The sequence below is a fragment of the Cervus elaphus genome, chromosome 20 (genome assembly GCF_910594005.1).
Source record: "Cervus elaphus chromosome 20, mCerEla1.1, whole genome shotgun sequence".
In the NCBI taxonomy this organism is placed as follows: Eukaryota; Metazoa; Chordata; class Mammalia; order Artiodactyla; family Cervidae; genus Cervus; species Cervus elaphus.
The window spans coordinates 76324533-76347167 of record NC_057834.1 but is presented as its reverse complement, the minus strand read 5'-3'; the positions used below and the strand labels follow the sequence as shown (position 1 = coordinate 76347167).

General features: G+C 40.4%; 1 protein-coding gene and 1 non-coding gene across 5 annotated transcripts in view; one reads left to right on the top strand and one right to left on the bottom strand.

Moving 5' to 3' along the window:
- The window catches only part of LRRC8B (leucine rich repeat containing 8 VRAC subunit B), a 65088-nt gene that overhangs the window by 40494 nt on the left and 1959 nt on the right, over window positions 1–22635 (top strand). For all 4 annotated transcript variants that reach the window (XM_043878875.1, XM_043878872.1, XM_043878873.1 and 1 more), the window contains exons 2-4: window positions 1177–1231; window positions 9959–10064; window positions 12593–14760. In XM_043878875.1, coding sequence (XP_043734810.1) covers window positions 12619–14760 — 2142 coding nt within the window. In that variant the 5' untranslated portion in view covers window positions 1177–1231; window positions 9959–10064; window positions 12593–12618. The remainder of the gene's footprint in view (window positions 1–1176; window positions 1232–9958; window positions 10065–12592; window positions 14761–22635) is intronic.
- Window positions 17122–17193, bottom strand: TRNAW-CCA. The gene has a single exon. It is a non-coding gene; the product is annotated as a tRNA-Trp (tRNA).

Here is a 22635-nt window from a genome sequence, read left to right as displayed (position 1 = left end):
AGCATTCAAGCTAATTCAAAGAAACGTACAGTAAAGCAACAATGAGATTCTTTTCATATATGGAATTAGCAAAGACTTTTATTTTTAAAGATTATTCCCACCTCTGGTGAGGGTATTACTCATACTGTTTACAGGAAAGAAAATTAGTATAATCTCCCTGGGAAATAATTTGATATATCAGAAGCCTTAAAATGTTTATGCTCTTTAGCCTAGTACTCTTACTTCCAGAGGTTTCTGCAAAGGAAATCACATGAACAGAGTTACATATTAGTAATAATATGCATTATTAGTAATAAAAAGAGAAAAATCTATGATTCAGTAGGGAAATGGTTTTGTAAACTATGACATATCCATGTGTGAACTGTTATGATTTAAAAATGATGTTTAGAGAAACTACAACATCAAGAAAGCCTATGAGAAATGATGAGTCAAAAAGATCTCAATATCTTATCATTGAATTTTATAATGGTATAATTGTATAAAACTAGCAGGCCAGCAAAAACCAAAACAAAAATAGAACTGGAAGGAGAAAATGATTCTAAACATTAAAGTTGTTTTCTCCCCATGTTTCCCTATTTTCTGTAAGAAGCATAGATATTTTCAATGAATTTTTCTTTTAGTTAAGAGAAAGCAATTTTCTTGTAGTGGTGCCTTAGATATAATGCTTATCTCATTCTTCATTAAAAATTTAAAGTTCATATTTTATGCCTTGTAAATTGCCATGGTGATGGGATTAAATGCTTAACTTATGATGTAAATACGTGCTAAGTCATTTCAGTTGTGTCCGACTCTTTGCAACCCTATAGACCACCAGACTCCTCTGAACGTGGGATTCTCCAGGTGAGAATACTGGAGTTGGTTGCCATGCCCTTCTCCAGAGGATCTTCCCAACCCAGGGATTGAACCCGCGTCTCTTAGTCTCCTGCATTGGAGGCAGGTTCTTTACCACTAGTGCCACCCAGTGATTTATTTACCTCCCTGGGTTTTAGTTGACAGCTTTTGTGAGAGGTTAAAACTGACCTCTTTAACAGCAGTTGCTTTATTAAACCATTATCTTCTGTATGTTTCAGAAAGTTGTTATAGATGTTTGAAACTTTAGAACCACAAAAATGGATAAAATTGTCTTATAGTTTGTGATGGATAAAATGTAACGGTATGTTTATGATTTCTTTTTAGGAATTTTTCAAATAGAAACTAATTGCAGCATTTCCGGTTGACCAGCATTCATAGGGTAAGATTAATATTCTGAATTGTGAACACATGGTAAAGATAATTACTTTTACATTGGTAGCTTGGGGCAAATAAATACTGAATACTTAGTATGTAAAAAGATTACTGTTCTTACAGATGGTTTGAGTAAAATCCTTTTGATGTTTTAAAACCAATTAAACAGAAAATTAAATCTGTATACATTTTGGTAAAATATCATCTTACTATTCTTTGTTTATTTTGTATGTAGGAAAGGATATGTGTGTATGTATGTGTTAGATATTTGTAGGTTTTTAACGTTAAAGATCTAAAGTATATGATAAATGTTTATGAGAAGCTTAGACTCCATGCCTCCATGTCTCTATTTTTCTGATTTTTGTTTAAGGTAGCATTTTTAATGCATAGAATTGGTTTGTTTGGTATGTTTCCATAATAAAAAGATGGCCTTGCTTTCCTCAAGTAGGTAAGTCAGAAGTAAACAAGTCCCATCTCCTGCTGCTTCCTGCAAGCATCATTCATCTTTTAAGTTGTGGAAATTTAATCTTGAATTAGCTCTGTGGCAGAGCTTTTGACTTGGACATAATGAATGATTAATTTTTCTGTATTAAATTGCATGCTCTCCAGTGTTCTGAATATGGTATATGTCTTAAAGCTGTGTCACCCAGCTCTGAACATAGTCCCGGTAAAGCAGTGCTGAGGACAGTGGACCTGTCTCCTACTGTTTTCTGAGCATTCTTCTTTTTACAGATGAAGGTAGACACTTGGACTTCTTGACTATATCCACATTTTCCTGTTGAATTACCAAGTTCACTATGAATTCTGAAAAGCTAATAACAGATCAACCACTTTTCTTCTCATGACTCTTCAGTGGCTTTTCCACCACTCCTCTACTACTTGTTGTCTGAACTGTTTATCTTGTCTGCAGGTCCTCTGTTACTCTTCCTTTCCCCAGGCTTCTGACACCGTGGCCAAGTGTCCTCCTTTCTGATCTGCACACATCCTAAGCTTCTTGCGCCTTCTGCTTAAGGTGATCTCCCCCAATATCATCAGATGGTTGGCCCCATTCTCATCTACATTCTAGTGGTCCCTCTAAAGAGAAAGGCCTGCCCTGACTCCCCAGCCTAACGTAGATGTGTCTTCTTCGTAGCTTTTCTGATTTTATCATGTGCATGTATCTGATTTTCTGTCTCTCCTTACTACACAGTAAGGTCCCTGGGAGCCAGGATCTTGTCCACCTTGCACATTTCTGTATTTCCCTAACACTTAGAACTCTGCCTGGCGCATAGTAGACATTCTAAATATTTGTTGCATAACAGACTAAAATCCTGACCTCTCTTTGACAAGCACTACTTTACTATTCTCTGTGATGTTTCACCCATTCTTTTTGGGTATTTTGTTTGTGTAGAACCAAATGCAGTGCTTATTTTTGGCCACCATCCTACTTATTTTGGCACTGAAATGACAGTATAAGATGGTGTTGCTAACTCTCAACTATGCATGTCATCTCTCCACAATAGGATTTTAAATCCCATGAAAGCAGAAACAAAGCCTCTTGTATCCTTGGTATACCTTTGTAGTCCTAAACTCCATGACTGAATGCATGTAAATGTTAACTTTAGAGAAAGGGTTAAGACCAATGGCTTAATCATATTTTTAAGTATCTAGAAAGTATTTTTTAAAAATATAATTCTGGTTTGTGTGTCGTAAAGCAGGGAGGGGGGGAAACTTCTCATTTTGATTTATGGTTTAAAATATTTATAACACAGAAATGTTCTGGACTATTTTTTCAGCTTCATGGTCTAAAACTGTTTAAGAAAGCCTATTATTACTTAGGCTAGGTGACCAGAAGCAATGCTCTCAACTTCCCAGTTCTTTTCAAATTAGGCAATAACCCCACATTGTACTACCCTGTGACCCTAGAGAAGCTGCTTAAACACCTCTGAAATTTAGTTTCTTTATTTTAAAGAGTTAGACTCTGATCTCTATGGTTTCTTCTTGGGTTAAATAGTCCGTATGATTCTGCTCCTGTGAAAGGTAGGTCACCTGTGGAAGAATTAGAAGCAAATGAACTGCTGACTGCTGTTGTCATTTAAAAGGAGAGCATGTGTGATTCCCCAGGGACTGCGCAGGGGCTGAGTTTGGCTCAGCTTTGTGGTTTGCTGACCCTAGGATGATGGGAGGGGGTCAGGAAAACAGTTTTATAAACAATGAAGATGTTAGAGAAGGGTTTGAGGTTGCCGTCTGCTTACACATTCTAGGAATTGTGTAGCCACTGGTGGCTCATGCTCTGCTGTTAAAGAGATAGTAACAGGGCTGCAGCTTCTCTTCATTTTATTCTAGATGATTTGGTAGCTTATTTAAAGCATCAAAGAATTGAGAGGGTTTTTTCTGAAAGCACAATTACCATGTAAATTAAATACATGATGTATTTCATAACCATCAGAAACAAGAAGTGAAGCAATGTTCCCTAAAGTTCAACAACTCCGATTTAATTAGAATTTCTAGAGATGGTCACATGCTCTCAGTTGTCATATTCAGTAACTTTCTCTTGGGGCTTCAGATGATTAGGGTAATTTTTCTAATATTTCGCATATCATTTGATTGTTTCACAGATCCCTTACCACTCTACAGCTTTGGATAAGAAGCTGCAGAATGACAGTTACCCGTCTCTATTCTCCTTTGGTTTCTCTGTTTTGACTATGATGTCAGATCCTTTGATTTCTGTGCTCCAGAAACACTGTGCTGCTCTTTTACCTGCTTCTCTAGTCACCTTTACTCTTTGTTGTCTGATAGCCCTTCCTTATCTGGTATGTTATAAAGGAGAGAGAGATTCTAGTCTTATTTCACCAAATTCTTCCAAAGAATTCATTTCTTTGGCACTATCTGCTACTTAAGTGCTCAGGACTTCCCATGGTGGGTTAAAGATGGCTGCAAATACTTTGTGATTTTTTTTCCCATCAAGAGATGGAGTCTGTTTCCCGTCCTTTTAAATCTGGGCTGGCCCTGTTATTTTTTCTGACCCGTCACATGTGGCAGAAATGGTATGGGGTAAGGCGGGGCCTTAAAGGCATTTGTAACTTCTGCTTTTGCGTGCTTATAATTTTCTTAGTTAGAACTCAGCCTCCTTGCTGTGAGGAAGCCTAAACAGCCATGTGGAGGAGTGGCAAGGCCCCTGGTCAGTAGCTGAAGCTGAGGTCCAGGCCAAGCAGCCAGCCAGAACACCAGCCCTGTGACTGAGGCATCTTGGACCTTCCAGCCATCCCAGTGTTCCAGCCAACACCATGCCAAACAGAAGAACTGCCTCTTCATCCCAAAGAATCATCAGAAATGATGAATGGTTATTTCAGCTGCTAAGTTTTGGGCTGGTTTGTTACATAGCAATAAAGAACCAAAATAAAAATCGGTACCCAGAAGCGAGGTGTTGCCACAGCAAAACATCTGGCATTGGCTTTGAGGCCAGGTAGCAGTGAACCTGAAGGGGAAATAAGAAGATTATTAATGGTGCTGGAAGGGCAGAAAGGAAATTTCTACTGGAGGATATAAAACAGTACCCTTGTTACGTGTTGGCAGAAAACTTGACAAGACTGACACAGTAACATGGAATGTAGAAAATGAACCTAATCGATTTGTATATCTAGCTTGGATTTTCCTTCAGAATATTGGAAGTACTAATCGACTTCTTAAAAACACTTAGGACTAAAGTAAGAGAGAGATTAATTAAAGAAGAAACAGTTCAGATTTTAAGTAGACTTTTAGAGGACTTATTTCCACTTCAGAATTTTCTGGGGTCATGAATAAAACTGTTCTTTATTCCTAGCTTCTCTTCCAGGCAAAAGGTACTCAGAGATGAGATCCATCTTTACTGCTAGTGCAGTAAAATTTGATCTTAAGGTAGGAATAAAGGCCAGGGCACAGGTATAGGGCCCTGTACTAAGACTTCAGAAAGATTTAAGGCAGTGCCTCTTCTCAGCTAGAGAGAAAGGCTTCTAAGAATCTTAAGGGTGTTGTCCCATAGTATTCTGAACATGATTTAGATGACAAGATCCTGGACTTTAAGCCTGAACTTGATGCCATAGTGGAATAAAACTTTGGGCAGAGGGCAGGACTTGGGAGAGGGTGAGGCTTTCATGTGAGAGGAATGTAAATCATTTGTGGGTAGAGAGTAGACTGATGTCTGCACATTCTTTGCCGTTCTTCCACTGAGAGGAGGCATTTATTCCCGAATAAATCTGGGCTGGTACATGGACTCCTTTGGCCAATAGCGTATTCTGGGCATGACACCGTGATTTGAGAGCTGTGCCATAAAAAACTGCAGTTTTCACCTCTCTGTTTGGAATGCACCATCATAGAACCTAGGCATCATGCTGTGTGAGGACGCTCGAACACCCACAAGAAGTCTCACATGAAGTTCCAGTCAGCACCGAGTACCAGCCTGATGAATAAGGACATTTTGGACCTTCCAGCCATCTCTGTGCCAGCCAACTCCAGGAAGTGAAAGAACCACCCACAGAATCACAAGAAATAAACTTATTTTTAAGCCACTAAGGTTTGGAATGTACAGACTAACTAGCCAAAATCCTTCCCAACTATATGCTTCCGAGATCTTGCTTCTCCAAGGAGAGGCTTAATCCCTTAGATACATCCTGCCTAACCTGTGAACATAATACTCTTCTGCCTTGTGGATTTTTGTACATTCAGTTATTTATTGTACAAATACTTACTGTACACCATGTGCTAGAAACTGTGGAAGATCCTATAATGCCATAGGATCAGAATCAGAATTCTTTTGATCCTGCCTTCTCCATGGTCCTCTCTTCGGATATTTGATGTTGCTAAGTGGTGTTGAATTTTCATTTACACTGACTATTTTATTCACTGCTTCTTTTCAAATATATTGCAAAGGTTTTCAGTATTATTTCTGGCCCACATGATTGAAATAACCTTTCAGCTGCCCCCCTACCCCTCCATCTTAAATCCATCCTGCAAATCTCTGTAGCTCAGTGACTCATTGGTCCGCCTTCTCACCTGAAGGGTCCTGTGGTTGATGGTAGCTGTTAGTTTGTAGTCTTTGGGGAGGGAGAGCACTCTAGACATCTGAAACTTCCAGGGAGACTTAAAAGACAGGCAATTTCCCCAGCTTTTTTGTTGCCAGTCTATCTTGTGAGCTCTCTCCCCTGACCTCACTTCCACCAACTTTAAGAGTGGCATCTGGTTTTAAGTTTCTTATAAAAGTGCTCCAGGTAGTTCTAATGTGAAACCAAAGTTGAGAACCACTGTCTTAGATTTGTGATTCTCAAAAAGTAGTCTTGCACCAGCAGCATCAACATTACTTAGGAATTTGTTAAAAATACACATTCTTGGGGCCTACTGCAGACCTAATGAATCAGAAACTGAGAGTGGGGTTTATCACATGATTTCACAAGCTCTCCAGTGATTTATGAGCATTAGTGTTAGAGAAACACTTTACTAGATGAATCCTATAGTTCCCTTGTAGATCACAAAACTAGTAACTGGCTAGTGATTCTTCAAGTGCTTGAGGAATGCTAAATAATTGTCATCAGACCTTTGAAGAGTGGTTCAGAGGATTATTTAGTATAAAACAAAGGAGCAAATGAGTCCTGGACACTAATGCCTTATTTCCCAGAGTGAATTTAAATTTCAGCTAAAATATGTTAGACCCAAGAAATATCTTGATGAGAAGAGTAGGACTAAGTATTTTGAAAGACTATAAAGTGATTTTTTAAGTCAATTATCAGTGAGAGTAGTGTACAGAAACCCCATTTTGATTTGTTTGGCTATGTCCCTGCCTGGAGCCAGAGACAGATATCTTTGAAGTAGCGTCCAGTTCTCAGCATAGAATGACTCTAAATACCATCTGATCATCATTTGTTTATTTTTTCACTGGTTATTTTGGAAATGCTTTCAAAGTAAAATTAGGACTAGTGGGAAGTAAAGACCGTCTAACTTGAATGTTGTTGTTCCAGTCTTAGAGACTTCGGGGTGAGATTGTCAAGTGAATTCATGCGCTTTGAAAAGCTTTTATGATTTTTTAATGAGGTTTAAAAGCTAAAGGAATGGGATTAAGACCATAAAATCCTTTACTTTTAACATTGTTTCTTTGAACTGATTTAGTGCTTTTGTATATTAGAAATAGAGATCTGATTTGGATTGAATCCTCATTGTTTGCAAAAATATGGTCTGGAAAAAATTTCCTGGACACACAAACAGTATTCAACTTTGTAACAACAAAGGACAGCTATGTTCTAACTCTCCAGTTAAGCACTTCAATTAGAAAAATTAGCATCATTTAATATATGGGAATGCTTGAGACTTCATACAGCATTAAATGCAGATGCTATATATTTATATAAAGTCTTAAATAGTTCAGTGGAATATGTTTAGTAGAAAAAGTTTAGCTGAGAAAGCAGATTATATAGTATGTAACTGGAGACATTGCAGAAAGCTATGCATTTATAGCCTGGTCTTTCCAAAGATTAAAGTGGAACCCACTTATAGTGCAGATGTTGGGGTAAGTTGATGTTTTAGTCCCTTCAGGCTGCTATACAGCAAACTACTGCAACAAAGTTTCATTTATTTCTCAAAGTTTCTGGAGGCTGGAAAGTCTAAGATCAGCAGACTCAGTGTCTGATGAGAGCTCACTTCCTAGTTGGTAGATGGCCACGTTCCTTCTGTTTCCTCACAAAGTGGAGGGGGCAAGAGAGCTCTCTGGGGACCCTAAATAAGGGCACCAATCCCGTTCACTAAAGCACCATCCTTGTGACCTGCCTCCCAAGGTCCCACCTCCTAATCCTGTCATGTTGGGGCATTAGGATTTCAAAATACGTATTTTTCAGGGACACAAATATTCAGTCCATTGTAGTTAGGGAAAAGAGTTAAATATTCAACTTTTTCTTAGCTTTTGAAAGAACTGAGATTGGCATAGTTAACTGGATTGAGTGGCCTAGACAATGTGGTCTGGTGTGGATGAGCCTTGAGATTTTATCCTGAGGACCTAGGTTCTAGTTGTAACTATTTCTTGCTGTTCTTGTCACCTTGGACAAGATAATACCTTTGGGCCTGCTTTATTTTCCATGTTTATAAAATGTAACAAATCATACTTATTATAATGGTTTGTCGTAGGTATAAAACTAATGTAAGTGAAAGTGCTTTGACAGTAAGAAAACCGATATTAGATTATTAATAATAGATATTTATTTGTTCTCTTATTGATGAGGAACTTATCCAAGGAAGTCTAAATAAGGTGATTAGAGGAAAAGTTTATAATTCTTAAAAAGATGAACAGGAAAAATGATTTACAAATAATTTAGAATAAATGTCACAAATTTGTAGTGAATTGTGGTCCTCTAACAGGTTAGTTATAGTAATCTCTCATTCTGGTTATTTTAAAACCATTACTGTAGTTGGAAGTTTGTGATTCTGTTTTTTTCTTCTTATGTCTAAAGTAGAAAATATATTTGCAGTCTTTAGGGAAACTGTGTTGTATAGTGAGTATTGTGATGGCTGGGCAGCATTTTAGAATTATGCAATAAATTCTCTCCTGGCACATTACAGCTGCAATGCAGTGGAACAACATGTAAAATGTTTCACACACCAAATGTCTTTATCGTGCTTACTACACATAAATGCAGTTGTCTATTATATGTTGTCAGACTTTTAAAAATGAATTGTGAATAAGAAATTCATACTCCAGTGGTGCTAAGTATGAGTTAATACACGGTTGGGTTGCCACACTCTGTGCTTTTGGCCTGAAAAATAATTTGATCCTGGGTAGTAGTTATAAAGAAGCTTTTACACATGGATTGGTAAATCCAAAGTAAATTTCAGACATGCTAACTTTTTGATCTTTGAAAATGACAAGGTTACAAGAGTATTGCTAAAAGTACCTTAAGTATAATTTGGGGTCAGTACTCTGAGCTGGATTTCGAGTACTTAATAAACCAAAAAAAAGATTGTATATTCCAGGCAAATATAGAAGCCTTCTCAGCAACTTTTCAAAGGATACATAGGCACTTAAAAATACTATTTTCACACCCAACTAAAAAAAATTTTGTATGTTTTTAAATGTTCTCACATTTCAAATGAATCAGTATATGTGTAATATAAATTATTGAAAATGATTGAAATAGATGCTAAGAATGGCTTTTATTAACTTACTATGTACAAAGCAAAAACCTATTAATGTAAAGGATAGCTACGTTTAATAATATGATTTCAGAGAATTTCAGTCTTATTTCTGAGCTGTGTAAATTATTAACTTGTAACTATATTTAATGAATTAGTAGTCTGAATTTTAAGAGCACTGAGCCTTCTTTGGATAGATGTGTGATAAAGTGCAGAAATTATATGATTTGACAGGCCATCTGATGAATGCAAGTAAGACCAACTGAATGAGCAAAATTAGAGTATGTAGACTGCCTGGAAAAAGCTAAGTGTTCACCCAAATGTTGTAGCTATGGCACTTTAAAATATGTTATTAATAACATGTAAATTTCTGTAGAAACATCTCTATAAATTAAGGAAGGTCAGAGGCCTTATGTGATCTGGTCTGTGGATGGGGTCTTATAATATAAGTAGCTTTGCCAGAATGTCCTCCAGTGTGAAAAGTAAACTGAGCTATGAAAATCCACTTGCCATGTCTTATGATGGAGAGGGTCTCTAAAGACAGTATCTCCAATTTTTTTTGTTTGAATGATCACAGCTATTTCAAGATATTTATACTTTCTCTTAGAATGAAGACAATCACAGAGATGGTGTGTCTAAGAAATTTCAAAAGGTGTAGACCTCCTGATTGAAGTACAGTCAATTTACTGGATTCATTTTTTTCTTTCATTTTAGTAAGTATAAACATTTAAAGTATATTGTTTTGGCCAATGTTGACTTGTATTCTTTGTTGAATCAGTGTTTGCTCTCTGTCAGATACCCTTATTGTTAAAGCTGTTTGTGTTTATGTTATTCTATAATTTATTGTGTAGCTTTAATGAATTTAACTCTGAGGATCTTTGAGAGGACAAATAAAGCTATAGACTTTGAGCTGGCAGAGCCCTTAGAGATGATCTCTTTCACTTTCTTTATCCATTACAAGAAATTCCTTCACAACATCCTTGACAGATGGTCATCTTATTTGGCTCAGTCCTGGTAGGGAGAAGGGCCTGAACTATTTCACAGAACTATTTCTGTGGATGTCCCGGTACAAATTAAATCAAAATACCACTTTCTAAAATGTGCACCCTCTTAGTTCTGCCTCTGGAAGAAATCCACTTATTCTTTAATCCAAGAGGTAGTCCTTCAAAAAGGTAAAGATGAATTCTTAGATTCCCCTAGGCATCTTTTATCTCAGCTGAATATCATCAATTTCCTGTGTTCCTCCAAGGGAAATGGTTCGTAGACAAGTAGCTCCTGATTATTTCAGTGTCCAATTAGTCTTTAACCTGTGACTCAATGTTGGGTTCCAGGTGTGATCTCACCAGGCAGGCACAGAAGGACCATTGCCCCTTTATCTGGGTTCATGAATTAATATGGCCACAGATTACAGTCATATTATAGCTATATGGAGCATAAATATAGCTATATGTTGCATAAAAGCTATGATACAGTTAGCTTAAAACATGCACTCATGTCAACTAAAATCCTTAGGTATTTTTCCCATGTTCACCCAGCAGTGTCTTCTGCCATCCTTCTCTCCCATCGTACTTACAGTATTTTGGGGTCCAAGTCCAGACTTTCTATCTGTTGCCTATGATCCTCTTATTTTGGGTTTTTGTCATGTCTTGACACAGTTATAATTAACTGCAGTGGAGTGAGGCAGAAAGGGAGGAGTTGAGAGTTAGATCTTTCTAACCCTCCACTAAACCAGAGTAAAGGAGGGAAGCCCTGGAGAGTTATTTAATCAAGCCATGGGTCCTAAGAGGAAGTTGAATCCATATAGTATGATGTTGCCTAGAAAGGATGCAGGTGGAAACTTGTGCTGCAGGCCAGTAGTTAAAATCAGAGATCCTGGGATGCCCTAGCAAGGGGGAGAGCATGAAGGTATAGGGCTCAGAGTCAGATGGCCCGTTAAATGTTAAAGCTGACCAGCAAAAGAAGAGACACTTGTCATAGGTACCAGAGCCTCTGTAATGGGATTTTAGGGTTCACGGCAGGATACGTATCCAGTCCCTCAGAGGAGGACTGATGAGAGCAAAAAAGTTTTTCTTGGTGATGCTACCGGAATTAGGGTATCTAGAGAGAGAAACTCAGGCCCAGGGTTAGACGGTAAGACTTTAGACTCAAAAAAGTGCAAGAGAAGTCCTTGGATGAAGGTTGTAGCTGGACCACTAGCAAGGATGACCATACTAATGTGATTCTTTTTAACCAGAATTGTTATTAGATCCACATATTTCCTTTTATCTGTCTTTATTCTGTGCCATCATATAGCTGGTCTGGATTTTACCAGTTAACAATTTTTAAACAATTGGTTTATGTAAGGCTGAATACCATGTAAGTCATTTCTGTAAGGAGCAATGTCTGAATACTTTTCAATATGAAAATGAAAAATCCACCTTGTTGTTTCTGAAAGCAAAAATAATAATAGCATATATGCCCTTAATCATTTGTACTATTAGTACTTGCTGTCAAAACACTAAATACAAGAGAGTCCCCATAGTAGGGTGTTGTAACTAGGGCTTTCTTCCCCATCCATTTTTTTAAGCCATTACCGTTATGTGTCAGCTTTTAAGTATTCTAAGTTGGATATGAATTTAAGTTACAGAGTTAGAGCTTGAGGGAAAAGGAGATAATATATTAAATCATAATTTTTCTGAACATAGATAGGATTGATAGATCCTGCTAATCCTAAGGGATAATTTTATAAAGTAGTGCTCGCTCAAAGGAAGTTCCTGTAGTGGTTGAAACACAGCTCCTAGGCTGTAACTGATGCTCCAGGCTTGGAAATGAGATGTGAAATAGAGCTTATTCAGACCATTTAGAAGGTACAACATATGGTTGTTAGAAATCAGTAGCATAGGAACAGAATTTCCTAATGTTGATTGAAGAAAATTCAGCTTCTGGTTTTTAATAGATTAGCATGAAGTGGAGATACAGGAGGAAGCTAGATAGTTGCTTCATGTCCTACCCCAGATACCTTTGCAGACATCCAGTCTAGCAGTCACCAAATAGTCTCTCATCTAAGGGACTTTATAGTTCTCAGTTGGCATAGCCTAAGGTTTTGAATGAAGCCAGGAGACTTTTATACTTTTTCATCATCACCCCTGCCTGCCTGGTTTTGCCCCTGAGCTAAATCCTACTTGGATATGTACAAACATTAGAGTTTAAGCTTACTTGGGGTACTTGCTTCAGCGGTTTTTCTTTTATTTTCCTCTTCCAGTTTCTGTCCTCCTACAAGGGAAAGCCATGATTACACTAACAGAGCTAAAATGTCTAGCAGACGCCCAGTCCTGTTATCACATCCTGAAGCCGTGGTGGGACGTCTTTTGGTATTACATCACCCTGATCATGCTGCTGGTGGCCGTGCTGGCCGGAGCCCTCCAGCTGACACAGAGCAGGGTTCTGTGCTGTCTCCCCTGTAAGGTGGAATTTGACAATCACTGCGCCGTGCCTTGGGACATCCTGAAAGCCAGCGAGAACGCATCGTCTGATGCCGGGATGCCACTTCCGCTGCCCCTCAGAATCCAGAATGACCTCCACCGACAGCAGTACTCCTACATTGACGCCGTCTGTTACGAGAAGCAGCTCCACTGGTTCGCCAAGTTCTTCCCCTACTTGGTGCTCTTGCACACCCTCATCTTTGCAGCCTGCAGCAACTTCTGGCTTCACTACCCCAGCACCAGTTCCAGGCTCGAGCACTTTGTGGCCATCCTGCACAAGTGCTTCGATTCTCCCTGGACCACCCGCGCCCTGTCAGAGACGGTGGCCGAGCAGTCAGTGAGGCCCCTGACCCTCTCCAAGTCCAAGGTTCTGCTCTCCTCCTCGGGGTGCTCAGCCGGCGACGTGGATGCCAACAAGCAGTCACTGCCCTACCCACAGCCTGGCTTAGAGTCAGCTGGCATAGAAAGCCCGACCTCTAGCGTCCTGGACAAGAAGGAGGGCGAACAGGCCAAAGCCATCTTTGAAAAAGTGAAAAGGTTCCGCCTGCATGTGGAGCAGAAGGACATCATCTACAGAGTGTACCTGAAGCAGATCATAGTCAAAGTCATTTTGTTTGTCCTCATCATAACTTACGTTCCGTATTTTTTAACCTACATCACTCTGGAAATTGACTGTTCAGTGGACGTGCAGGCTTTTACTGGATACAAGCGCTACCAGTGTGTGTACTCCTTGGCAGAAATATTCAAGGTCCTGGCTTCGTTTTACGTCATCTTGGTTATACTTTATGGTCTCACCTCGTCTTACAGCTTGTGGTGGATGCTGCGGAGCTCTCTGAAGCAATATTCCTTTGAGGCCCTGCGAGAAAAAAGCAACTACAGCGACATCCCAGATGTCAAGAACGACTTCGCCTTTATCCTCCATCTGGCTGATCAGTACGACCCGCTTTACTCCAAACGCTTCTCCATATTCCTGTCAGAGGTCAGTGAGAACAAGCTGAAACAGATCAACCTCAACAATGAATGGACGGTCGAGAAACTAAAAAGCAAGCTTGTGAAAAATGCCCAGGACAAGGTAGAACTGCACCTTTTCATGCTAAACGGTCTTCCCGACAATGTCTTCGAGCTGACAGAAATCGAAGTGCTAAGCCTGGAGCTGATCCCTGAGGTCAAGCTCCCCTCGGCGATCTCGCAGCTGGTCAGCCTCAAGGAGCTCCACGTGTACCACTCGTCCCTGGTGGTCGACCACCCCGCCCTGGCCTTTCTAGAGGAGAATTTAAAAATTCTTCGCCTGAAATTCACTGAAATGGGGAAAATCCCACGCTGGGTGTTTCACCTGAAGAATCTCAAGGAGCTCTACCTGTCGGGCTGTGTGCTGCCTGAGCAGGTGAGCACCATGCAACTAGAGGGCTTTCAGGACCTGAAAAGCCTGAGGACCCTCTACTTGAAGAGCAGCCTCTCCCGGATCCCGCAAGTCATCACGGACCTCCTGCCTTCGCTGCAGAAGTTGTCCCTCGATAACGAGGGGAGCAAGCTGGTTGTATTGAACAACCTGAAAAAAATGGTCAACTTGAAAAGCCTGGAGCTGATCAGCTGTGACCTGGAACGTATTCCACACTCCATTTTCAGTCTGAACAATTTGCATGAGTTAAACCTCAGAGAAAATAACCTTAAAACTGTGGAAGAGATCATTAGCTTTCAGCACCTCCAGAATCTTTCCTGCTTAAAGTTGTGGCACAATAACATTGCTTATATTCCAGCCCAGATCGGGGCGTTGTCTAATCTAGAGCAGCTCTCTTTGGACCATAATAACATTGAGAACCTGCCCCTGCAGCTTTTCCTATGCACCAAACTACATTATTTGGATCTAAGCTATAACCACCTGACCTTCATTCCAGAAGAAATCCAGTATCTGAGTAATTTGCAGTACTTTGCTGTGACCAATAACAACGTAAGTAAATCCATTCTTCCCCTTTTCTGGCCAGTCATTTGAGCATCTGCTGTTGCAACGTGTGATGTCACTCAAGATAACGGACTTTAAGTCATGCTAAGCATCTTGAGCTTGGCCTGACTACCACTTACTAGACATGTGACTGTGGACGAATTATCAAAACCCTGAGAGTCAGTTTTTAATGTGATTTACAAGTTGTCATGGAGATTTTACCAAAAAAAAAAATATATAAGCATTTGGCACAGTTTCTGGCACGTAGTAGGTACTCAAATATTCTCTTTATCCTCTTTCCCTGTTTTTTAACATAAATATAACAATAGTTATGGCAGAGCTTAGTTTCATTTCAGAAAAGGCTTAAGTACAATATTTAGAAAGTTTCATAAAATTTTTCAGCTTTCCAAGTCTGACATAGGAGAACTTCTTGTAGAAAATTCTGGGATTGTGAATTATTCATAAGTTCTTTCTGTGATGCGGTAAGAAACACTTGAAATCTCCATGCACGTCTAGAAAGACGATTCAAAATGAAAGGCCTGGTTCTATAATGCAGCACTAGGGCTTCTTAGAAGCTTTTTCCAGCATCCATGCTTTAAAAATGAACCATAATTTGCAACAGTAAAGCCAAATTAAGGAGAACTGAACTTAGCTGAAGCAAGAAAAAACAGAATAAATGAGTAGTTTCCTAGGTTAAAATGTGAAGAAGGAGAAAAAGACAAAAATCATGTTGGCTGAAAGGGCAAGAGACTGATGGTAATATCCATATGGAAAGAAGAAAAAACCTGTCAGAAATCAGGTCTGCCAAAAGATGAAATTGACTCCCCTCTAGTTAAAGTGGGAACTACTTTCTTCTACCCCACCCAAAAATGTATTATCTCCTAGACTTTTTTATTTATTTATTTTTAATTGAAAGATAATTGCTTTACAATATTAATTTGATTTCTGCCATACATCAACATGAATTAGCCATAGATGTACTCCTAGACTTTTTATAGTTTATATTTCATGCTAAATATATCTGTGAGCATGGAGTTGGCCAATAAACATATTGATCACCAGTGTTTTAAGAAACCATAGATTGTTGGAAAAATACCAGAGTTGGGGAAAGAATAGAATTTATGCTGACTTAAAACTCTGTGGCTTTACTATATGTAGAAGGATAGAACCCATTATAAGATTATGAGGTTTTAAAACTCCTTTAAAAGTTAGCAGTGTACCTTAGAATTACCTGGAGGGCTTATTGAGACACAAATTTCTTGGCTGCACTCCCAGGGTTTTTCATTCAGTAAGTAGGTCTGGTGTAGGATCCAGGAGTTTATAGCACTAAAAATCTCAGGTGAAGCTGGTGCTGCTGGTCTAATGACCATACTTTGAAAACTACAGGTCTAGAGATTTAGCATTAGTGTTGCTTAATTCGGAGAAGGCAATGGCACCCCACTCCAGTACTCTTGCCTGGAAAATCCCATGGATGGAGGAGCCTGGTAGGCTGCAGTCCATGGGGTCGCTAAGAGTCGGACACAACTGGGCGACTTCACTTTCACTTTTCACTTTCACACATTGGAGAAGGAAATGGCAACCCACTCCAGTGTTCTTGCCTGGAGAATCCCAGGGACGGGGGAGCCTGGTGGGCTGCCGTCTGTGGGGTCACACAGAGTCAGACACGACTGAAGCGACTTAGCAGCAGCAGCAGCAGCAGCAGTTGCTTAATGATGCAGTTGATTAATATTAGCATTTTGGTCACAGTTTTCCCATTGTTAAACCTGTACTAAAAAATATAAATAATTATTTTGAAAGGTATTGGTTTCACCAAGTTGTTGTCCAATTAAATCACTCCATGGAGTTTTGAAAGTCACAGCTGATTAAATTGTCATCTGACCATAATTATCTTAATCTATAAGCAAGTTAATGATCATCTCTAGTTTAATGTAATGAAACGGTGAGACTGTCGGTACTGTTGACACTAAGTTTATTGACCTCTTTTGTGGCTGAAAGGGAGACTAGGAGTTAGTTTGAGACATATTTTGTCTTGAATAAGGAAAAGGGTACTTGATAATCAAGCATATGAAAATTCTTATGCTTAAGATAATTTATGGCCCAAGAACGATGCTGTCTTTGGCCGTATTGTCTCAGAAGTCATAACCAGCAGTTGTAAGCATCCTCAGAACTGTTGTAATGACTGCAAATCTTGGACTGGGTGAGAAACACTCTTCTCAGAACTGTGAAGAGACTTACCTGCTAAAGTGAAGTCGCTCAGTCGTGTCCGACTCTTTGTGACCCCATGGACTGTAGCCTACCAGGCTTCTCCATCCGCGGGATTCTCCAGGCAAGAATACTGGAGTGGGTTGCCATTTCCTTCTCCAGGAGATCTTCCCAACCCAGGGATCGAACCTGGGTCTCCCGCATTGGAGGCAGATGCTTTACCATCTGAGCCACCAGGGAAGCTCAAAAAATCACTATTTTGATCCTGTGAAAGTGAAGTTGCTCAGTTGTGTCCGACTCTTTGCGACCCCATAGACTGTAGCCCACCAGGCTCCTCTGTCCATGGGATTTTCCAGGTAAGAATACTGGAGTGGATTGCCATTTTCTTCTCCAGGAGATCTTCCCGACCCAGGGATTGAACCCGGGTCTCCCGCATTGTACGCAGACGCTTTACCGTGTAAGCCACCAGGGAAGTCCTGTTTACCTGCTAAGGATGTGGTGAAATTGGAAGACAGCAGCCAGAGACGTGAAAGGTTCCCTTCTGGTGGGACAGTGTAGCCTAGCGATAGGAAGCACTGGGAAGGGAAGGGAAAGAGAATCGTCCACACTATTGGTCTCCAAATGTTCGGAAGCCCTACTTAGGAAGAAAGCCTGTTGGGAGTTGCTGTTAGTGTTAGAGCTGACAAGCAAGAGGAGAGTTCTCATCTTTCCCAAGAAAGCTGTCCAGAGACTGAATGAATATCTGAGAAGGGAGAAGTGATTTTCTTAATAAAACTGTCCCGATGTCAGTTGTCAGCCGCTTAGTGGGAACATTGGTAAAGGGAACCGAGGATTCATGTTTTATGTAGGAATTTAACTAACTTGACGGTTTCTTCTTGAAACCTAAAGGTTCTCATGACTCTGTAAGGTAGACCCAAATATTTATAAAACTTAGAAAATAAAGCATCAAACCTACTGCATAAATATTTAGATATGCTTATACTCAGAAACGTGAGTTGATTCCTCTGTCTGGAGTGGAGGTTGGTAAGGATTGCAGAAAGAACACTTTTTTAAAGACTTGGGCATTGTGTCAGGTTCATAAGATGTAGGCAACAAATGCTACCTCTGGGGTTGAGCCGAAAAGACATTTATTGAAAAGATGTCATGTATCTCATTACTGAAAAGGCTACAAAATCGGGCTTGGGAAACAAGGACAAAATTAGATAGCAAGAGAAAAGCAGCCAAAATCATAGTACAAAGGTAAAATTAAGAGGATACCCCGACACTGGCCATACCAGCCCTGAGCACCCGTGCTGCCCTGAAGACGATCCTGCTGTTTCTGTGGCCCTTGCTCTCCCACAAAATCGGTTCTTCGTGGTTTCTGCTTTATGCCTTGAGCCCCACATCTAAGCAACTGATAGAGCTTGTGAATGCTCAGGGGCTTCCCATGTGGCTCAGCGGTGAAGTATCCGCCTGCCAATGCAGAAGATGCCGGAGACGCTGATTTTATTCCTGAGTCAGGAAGATCCCTTAGAGAAGGAAATGGTAACCCACTCCAGTATTCTTGCCTGGAGAATCCCATGGACAAAGGAGACTGGCAGGCTACAGTCCATGGGGTCGCACAGTCAGACACGACTGAGCACATATACATGCTCATGCTCATGAATGCTCACACTCGAGCTGCAGGACACCAGGGACCAGAAGAACCTGGTGGTGGCAGTCCTCTAGGGGGAAGTGGGCGCTGCTTCCCACCAAGAGCCCCATGAAGATAAGGTAGAGAATTCTCTAGACATTGAAGATGTTGGGCAGTCCCCAGATAAAAGACATTCACTGAGCGGACACTCCAGACTTTACTCCACGGGATAGTGATAGGTCTTCTCACAAAAAAACATGAAACAGTTTTTAGCATGTTTTTGCTGCTGGATTCCTCAGAACCTTTATCATATGAACATGCATTGTGCTTCTCCAAGAGGAGGATAGGGTGTGCAACATTTGGCACATGTATTTGAGCAAGGCCTTCTTTTTTATGGTAACTCTTGAGAGGAGTGTTCTGAGGACACTGATTGGGGAAATGTGGAAGGATAGAGGTCATGCCCAGAAGATGGTCACTGGGATGCCCAGGTGTAGTAAGAGATGACAGCCTTTAGACGGAGGGTCAGAATGGAGACTGCCTTGAATTCTGCCAGTCTCGTTCAAGTTTGAGTCATTGGGTGGTAGCTAAGGTGAGGCTTGAGCCTGACAGTGCTAGGTAACCTGAATTGGTGCCTCCGAGGAGGCGCTGGTTGTGGCATACTCAAGGGTTGGAAGAGGACAGTCGAAAAACAGAACCCCGTGGGAAGTTTTAATCAGTTATGATTTAGAAGTAGGAATATAGATTAAAAAGAGACTCATGTATGAAAGGAATACCATGGATCATTGGTCCTGAGGTCAGCAAATTACAGCCTTGGAGCCAAATCCACTCACAGCCTGACCTAAGAATGGTTTTTAAATTTTTAAGTGATTGGGGAAAGAAAATCAAATAATAATACTTCCTCATATTTGAAAATTATAGGAAATCTAAATTTTAGCATCCATAAATAAATTCCATTGTTCTCCCCAGTGGGTCTATATTACCAAAAAAATTATACTTGTTATTATTTTTTACTACATCACTTAGAAATATGTGAAAAAATTTTCTTTTGTTATTATAATTACCTACATAGTATTTTCAGTTTTGCCATTTGGCCTGCGGAACCTTCAAGATATTTACTATCCTGCTCCCCCCCACCGCCTTTTTTTTAAGATTTTTTTTTTTATGTGGACCATTTAGTCTTTATTGAATTTGTTACAATATTGCTTCTACTTTTTGTTTTGGGTTTTTGAGATCTTAGTTCCCAAAGACATATGGGGTCTTTGCTCCCCTGCACCCCCTGCATTGAAAGGTGAAGTCTAAACCACTGGACCCCCAGGGAGGTCCCTCTTGCTTCTTTTGAGACAATCTTTGCCAGCCTCTGTTCTAATCCACTGCCTTCACTTTATTGATACTGAAACTGAAGCTCAGAGCAATTTGCCTGGGGTCCGAAGTTTCCCAGTGATGGATCTGGGCTGGAACCTCTGTTCAGCTCCTCCTCCAGTGCTCCTTCTCCTGCAGCTCAGATGCATCAGTCCAAATGATGCTGCATGGGAAGCAGTGGTGTGTGTGGGTGACAGGGTAGGAAGAGGCAACCTCCAGCTCTCTCCAGTGCCAAAGTGTAGTTGGATTATGATGGTGTTGGATGTGACCAAGAAGCACAGGAAAGGAGGAGGATTTAATGGCTTTGCTCAAATCTTAAAAATGACTCCAATTTATACCTCGGTCTTCCAATTTCTCTATTTCTGCATTTAAATGCATTTTATTAACTCACAGACTTTTAGCCCAAAGGTGAATAGTGTAGAAATCCCCTCTAAAGATCATTTCTGTGGCAATGTTCCATGTTGGTTTTGACATTATCACTTAGATATGGAAATATTCAGCTTTGTTTCTTGAAATGATTGGACTTTATGGATTTAGGTTGGCCTGTTCTAAAATAGCATGTGTCAATGGCCAGAAAAATAGGAAAGCTGACACTGAGAAGAATTCTGAAGTGAGGTCCCAGCCTCTGGGAAACAGTGAAATATCTAATTGTCAGCGTCAGCCGTGAATATAGGAAGAGAACCATCCTTCCTTGGCTGTTCTGAGGGCTTCAGTACATTTGGCTGAGATGGACAATTAGCGCTCAGGAAGTGTGCATTGTCCACAGCCTTTCACCCACTTTCTCAACAGTGCCTACTGAGGGGCCAACCCCAGAGCTCACTCTCCTTGCCTGCTGAAACCCCTCACCTGTACTGGGGGCTGAGAAGAAGCTAAAATCACAAATCCAGAGATTTGAAAGATGATGAGTGAGACATGGTAGTGCTGATACCCAGAGAGGAAAATGGCTTACGGTCTTCACCCAATAAAAAGTCAGTACAATTAAGATACCTGTTGGAGTCTGGAGACTTGACTGAAGAAGAGAGATTGGGGTTCTTTGATGCAGCCCTGGTTAAGGCACTCTTCTTTATAGCAGCCACTGTAGACTAATGATCTCCATAATTGTTTAATACTTCTCTTCCCCAGTAGACCAGTGCTTCTCAAAGGAGGGCAGTTTTACCCTGCAGAAGACATTTGTCTGGAGACATGTTTAGTTGTCACAGCTAGAGAGGGCAGTGGCACTGGCATCTAGCAGGTAGAGGTCAGGGATGCTGCTGAATGCACAGGGCACCCACACACAAAGAATTATCCCACCCCAAATGTCCGCAGTGCCAAGGTGGAGAGACCCTGCATGGGTCTTAAAGACCCATCTGTCTTACTCAGCATTTTATCCCCACACCTGGTGGGGAACCTGGCACAGAACAAGGCTCTCCAAAGGCATCCACTGAATACAAGTGAGACAAGTCTGCCCTCCTGTCAGCCTGTTTGCCTCAGTCATTCCTTTTGTGCCAGCAGGCACTCTCAACCCTGAGCACATTCATTGCGCAGGACTGATCATTCCCTCTACTTGTACGTCACTGACCTTATTTTTGAGCTACAGATAAGGTCTGATCAGAAGGAGGTTATGTTTTTCTCTCTCATATCTCTGCCATATCTATACTGAAATTGACATATCTGTGGTTTTGTATCTGCATTCTTAAGGGATGAAATAAAAGGGTAGATGTTTTCCTTTGCTTATACCACCTAGTATTTTGATGTAGAATGATGAGTTATATTGCATGATAGTCTTAGAAGCAGTGATGATTAGATTTATTTTCAAGGATATCCAGTACTGAATGTATGTATAAGTGATGGAGGAGGGGGCAGATTCCAGCATAATAAGCCTTTTTTAAAATGCAGTCTGACCACCTTTTACACTGTATAGGGAATGTTTATCTTTTAAAGAGATATTTCTGGAAGGCTCTGGAAGTTCCTGCAGGGAACTGGTTCAGTGGGGTTCTACTAGGTCATCAGAGGAGCAAGTTGAACTCTGGAGCACCCCGTTCATCTCTCTAACAAGGCAGCTTCTTGAACTAGGGAGCCTGCATTGGTTCATAGTTGCAGAGATGCCTGGTCCAGGCCTGTATAAATTTGTGAAGCATTAGAGGGTGGAGTATGTGCATTCCAGCTTGGCCTGGAACAAACTTGCAGTTCAGTGGCAGAATGAGAGCTGAGCACATTGAGTATGCTATCCCTTTCTCTGGGTGTCTTTCCCCAATAAGCCCATTTCATATACACACTGTGGCTCCCTTAGAAACTCACATTCAGCCTTCCCACCAGATAGAGGAGCAGTTCAGTTGAGCATTTCTAGGTGTTGACCTAATCGCAGGCTATTTATCATATTCCAAATGATTTCTCTGTTTCTTTTTTTTTTTTTTATAATTTATTTATTTATTTTTTCAGTGGGTTTTGTCATACATTGACATGAATCAGCAATAGATTTAACTCTCAGGAGCAGGAAGAGAGTCAATACTCATGAGTGTGCATGTAGAAGAGAATGAAACGTACATGTTTATACGATCGCATCTTCTTGTCTGTGCTTCTGTCAGCTTTTTTTTTTTAAACCAGAAGGAAGTTTTCAGTCAATATTGTGAAACCCTAAGAAATAGCCTTGTGTCTGTTTTTGAGGGTATAGCTCATTACCTCACACAGTAAACTGTTTTTGAGGACTGTTGAGAATGATTTGCTTCTCCTGA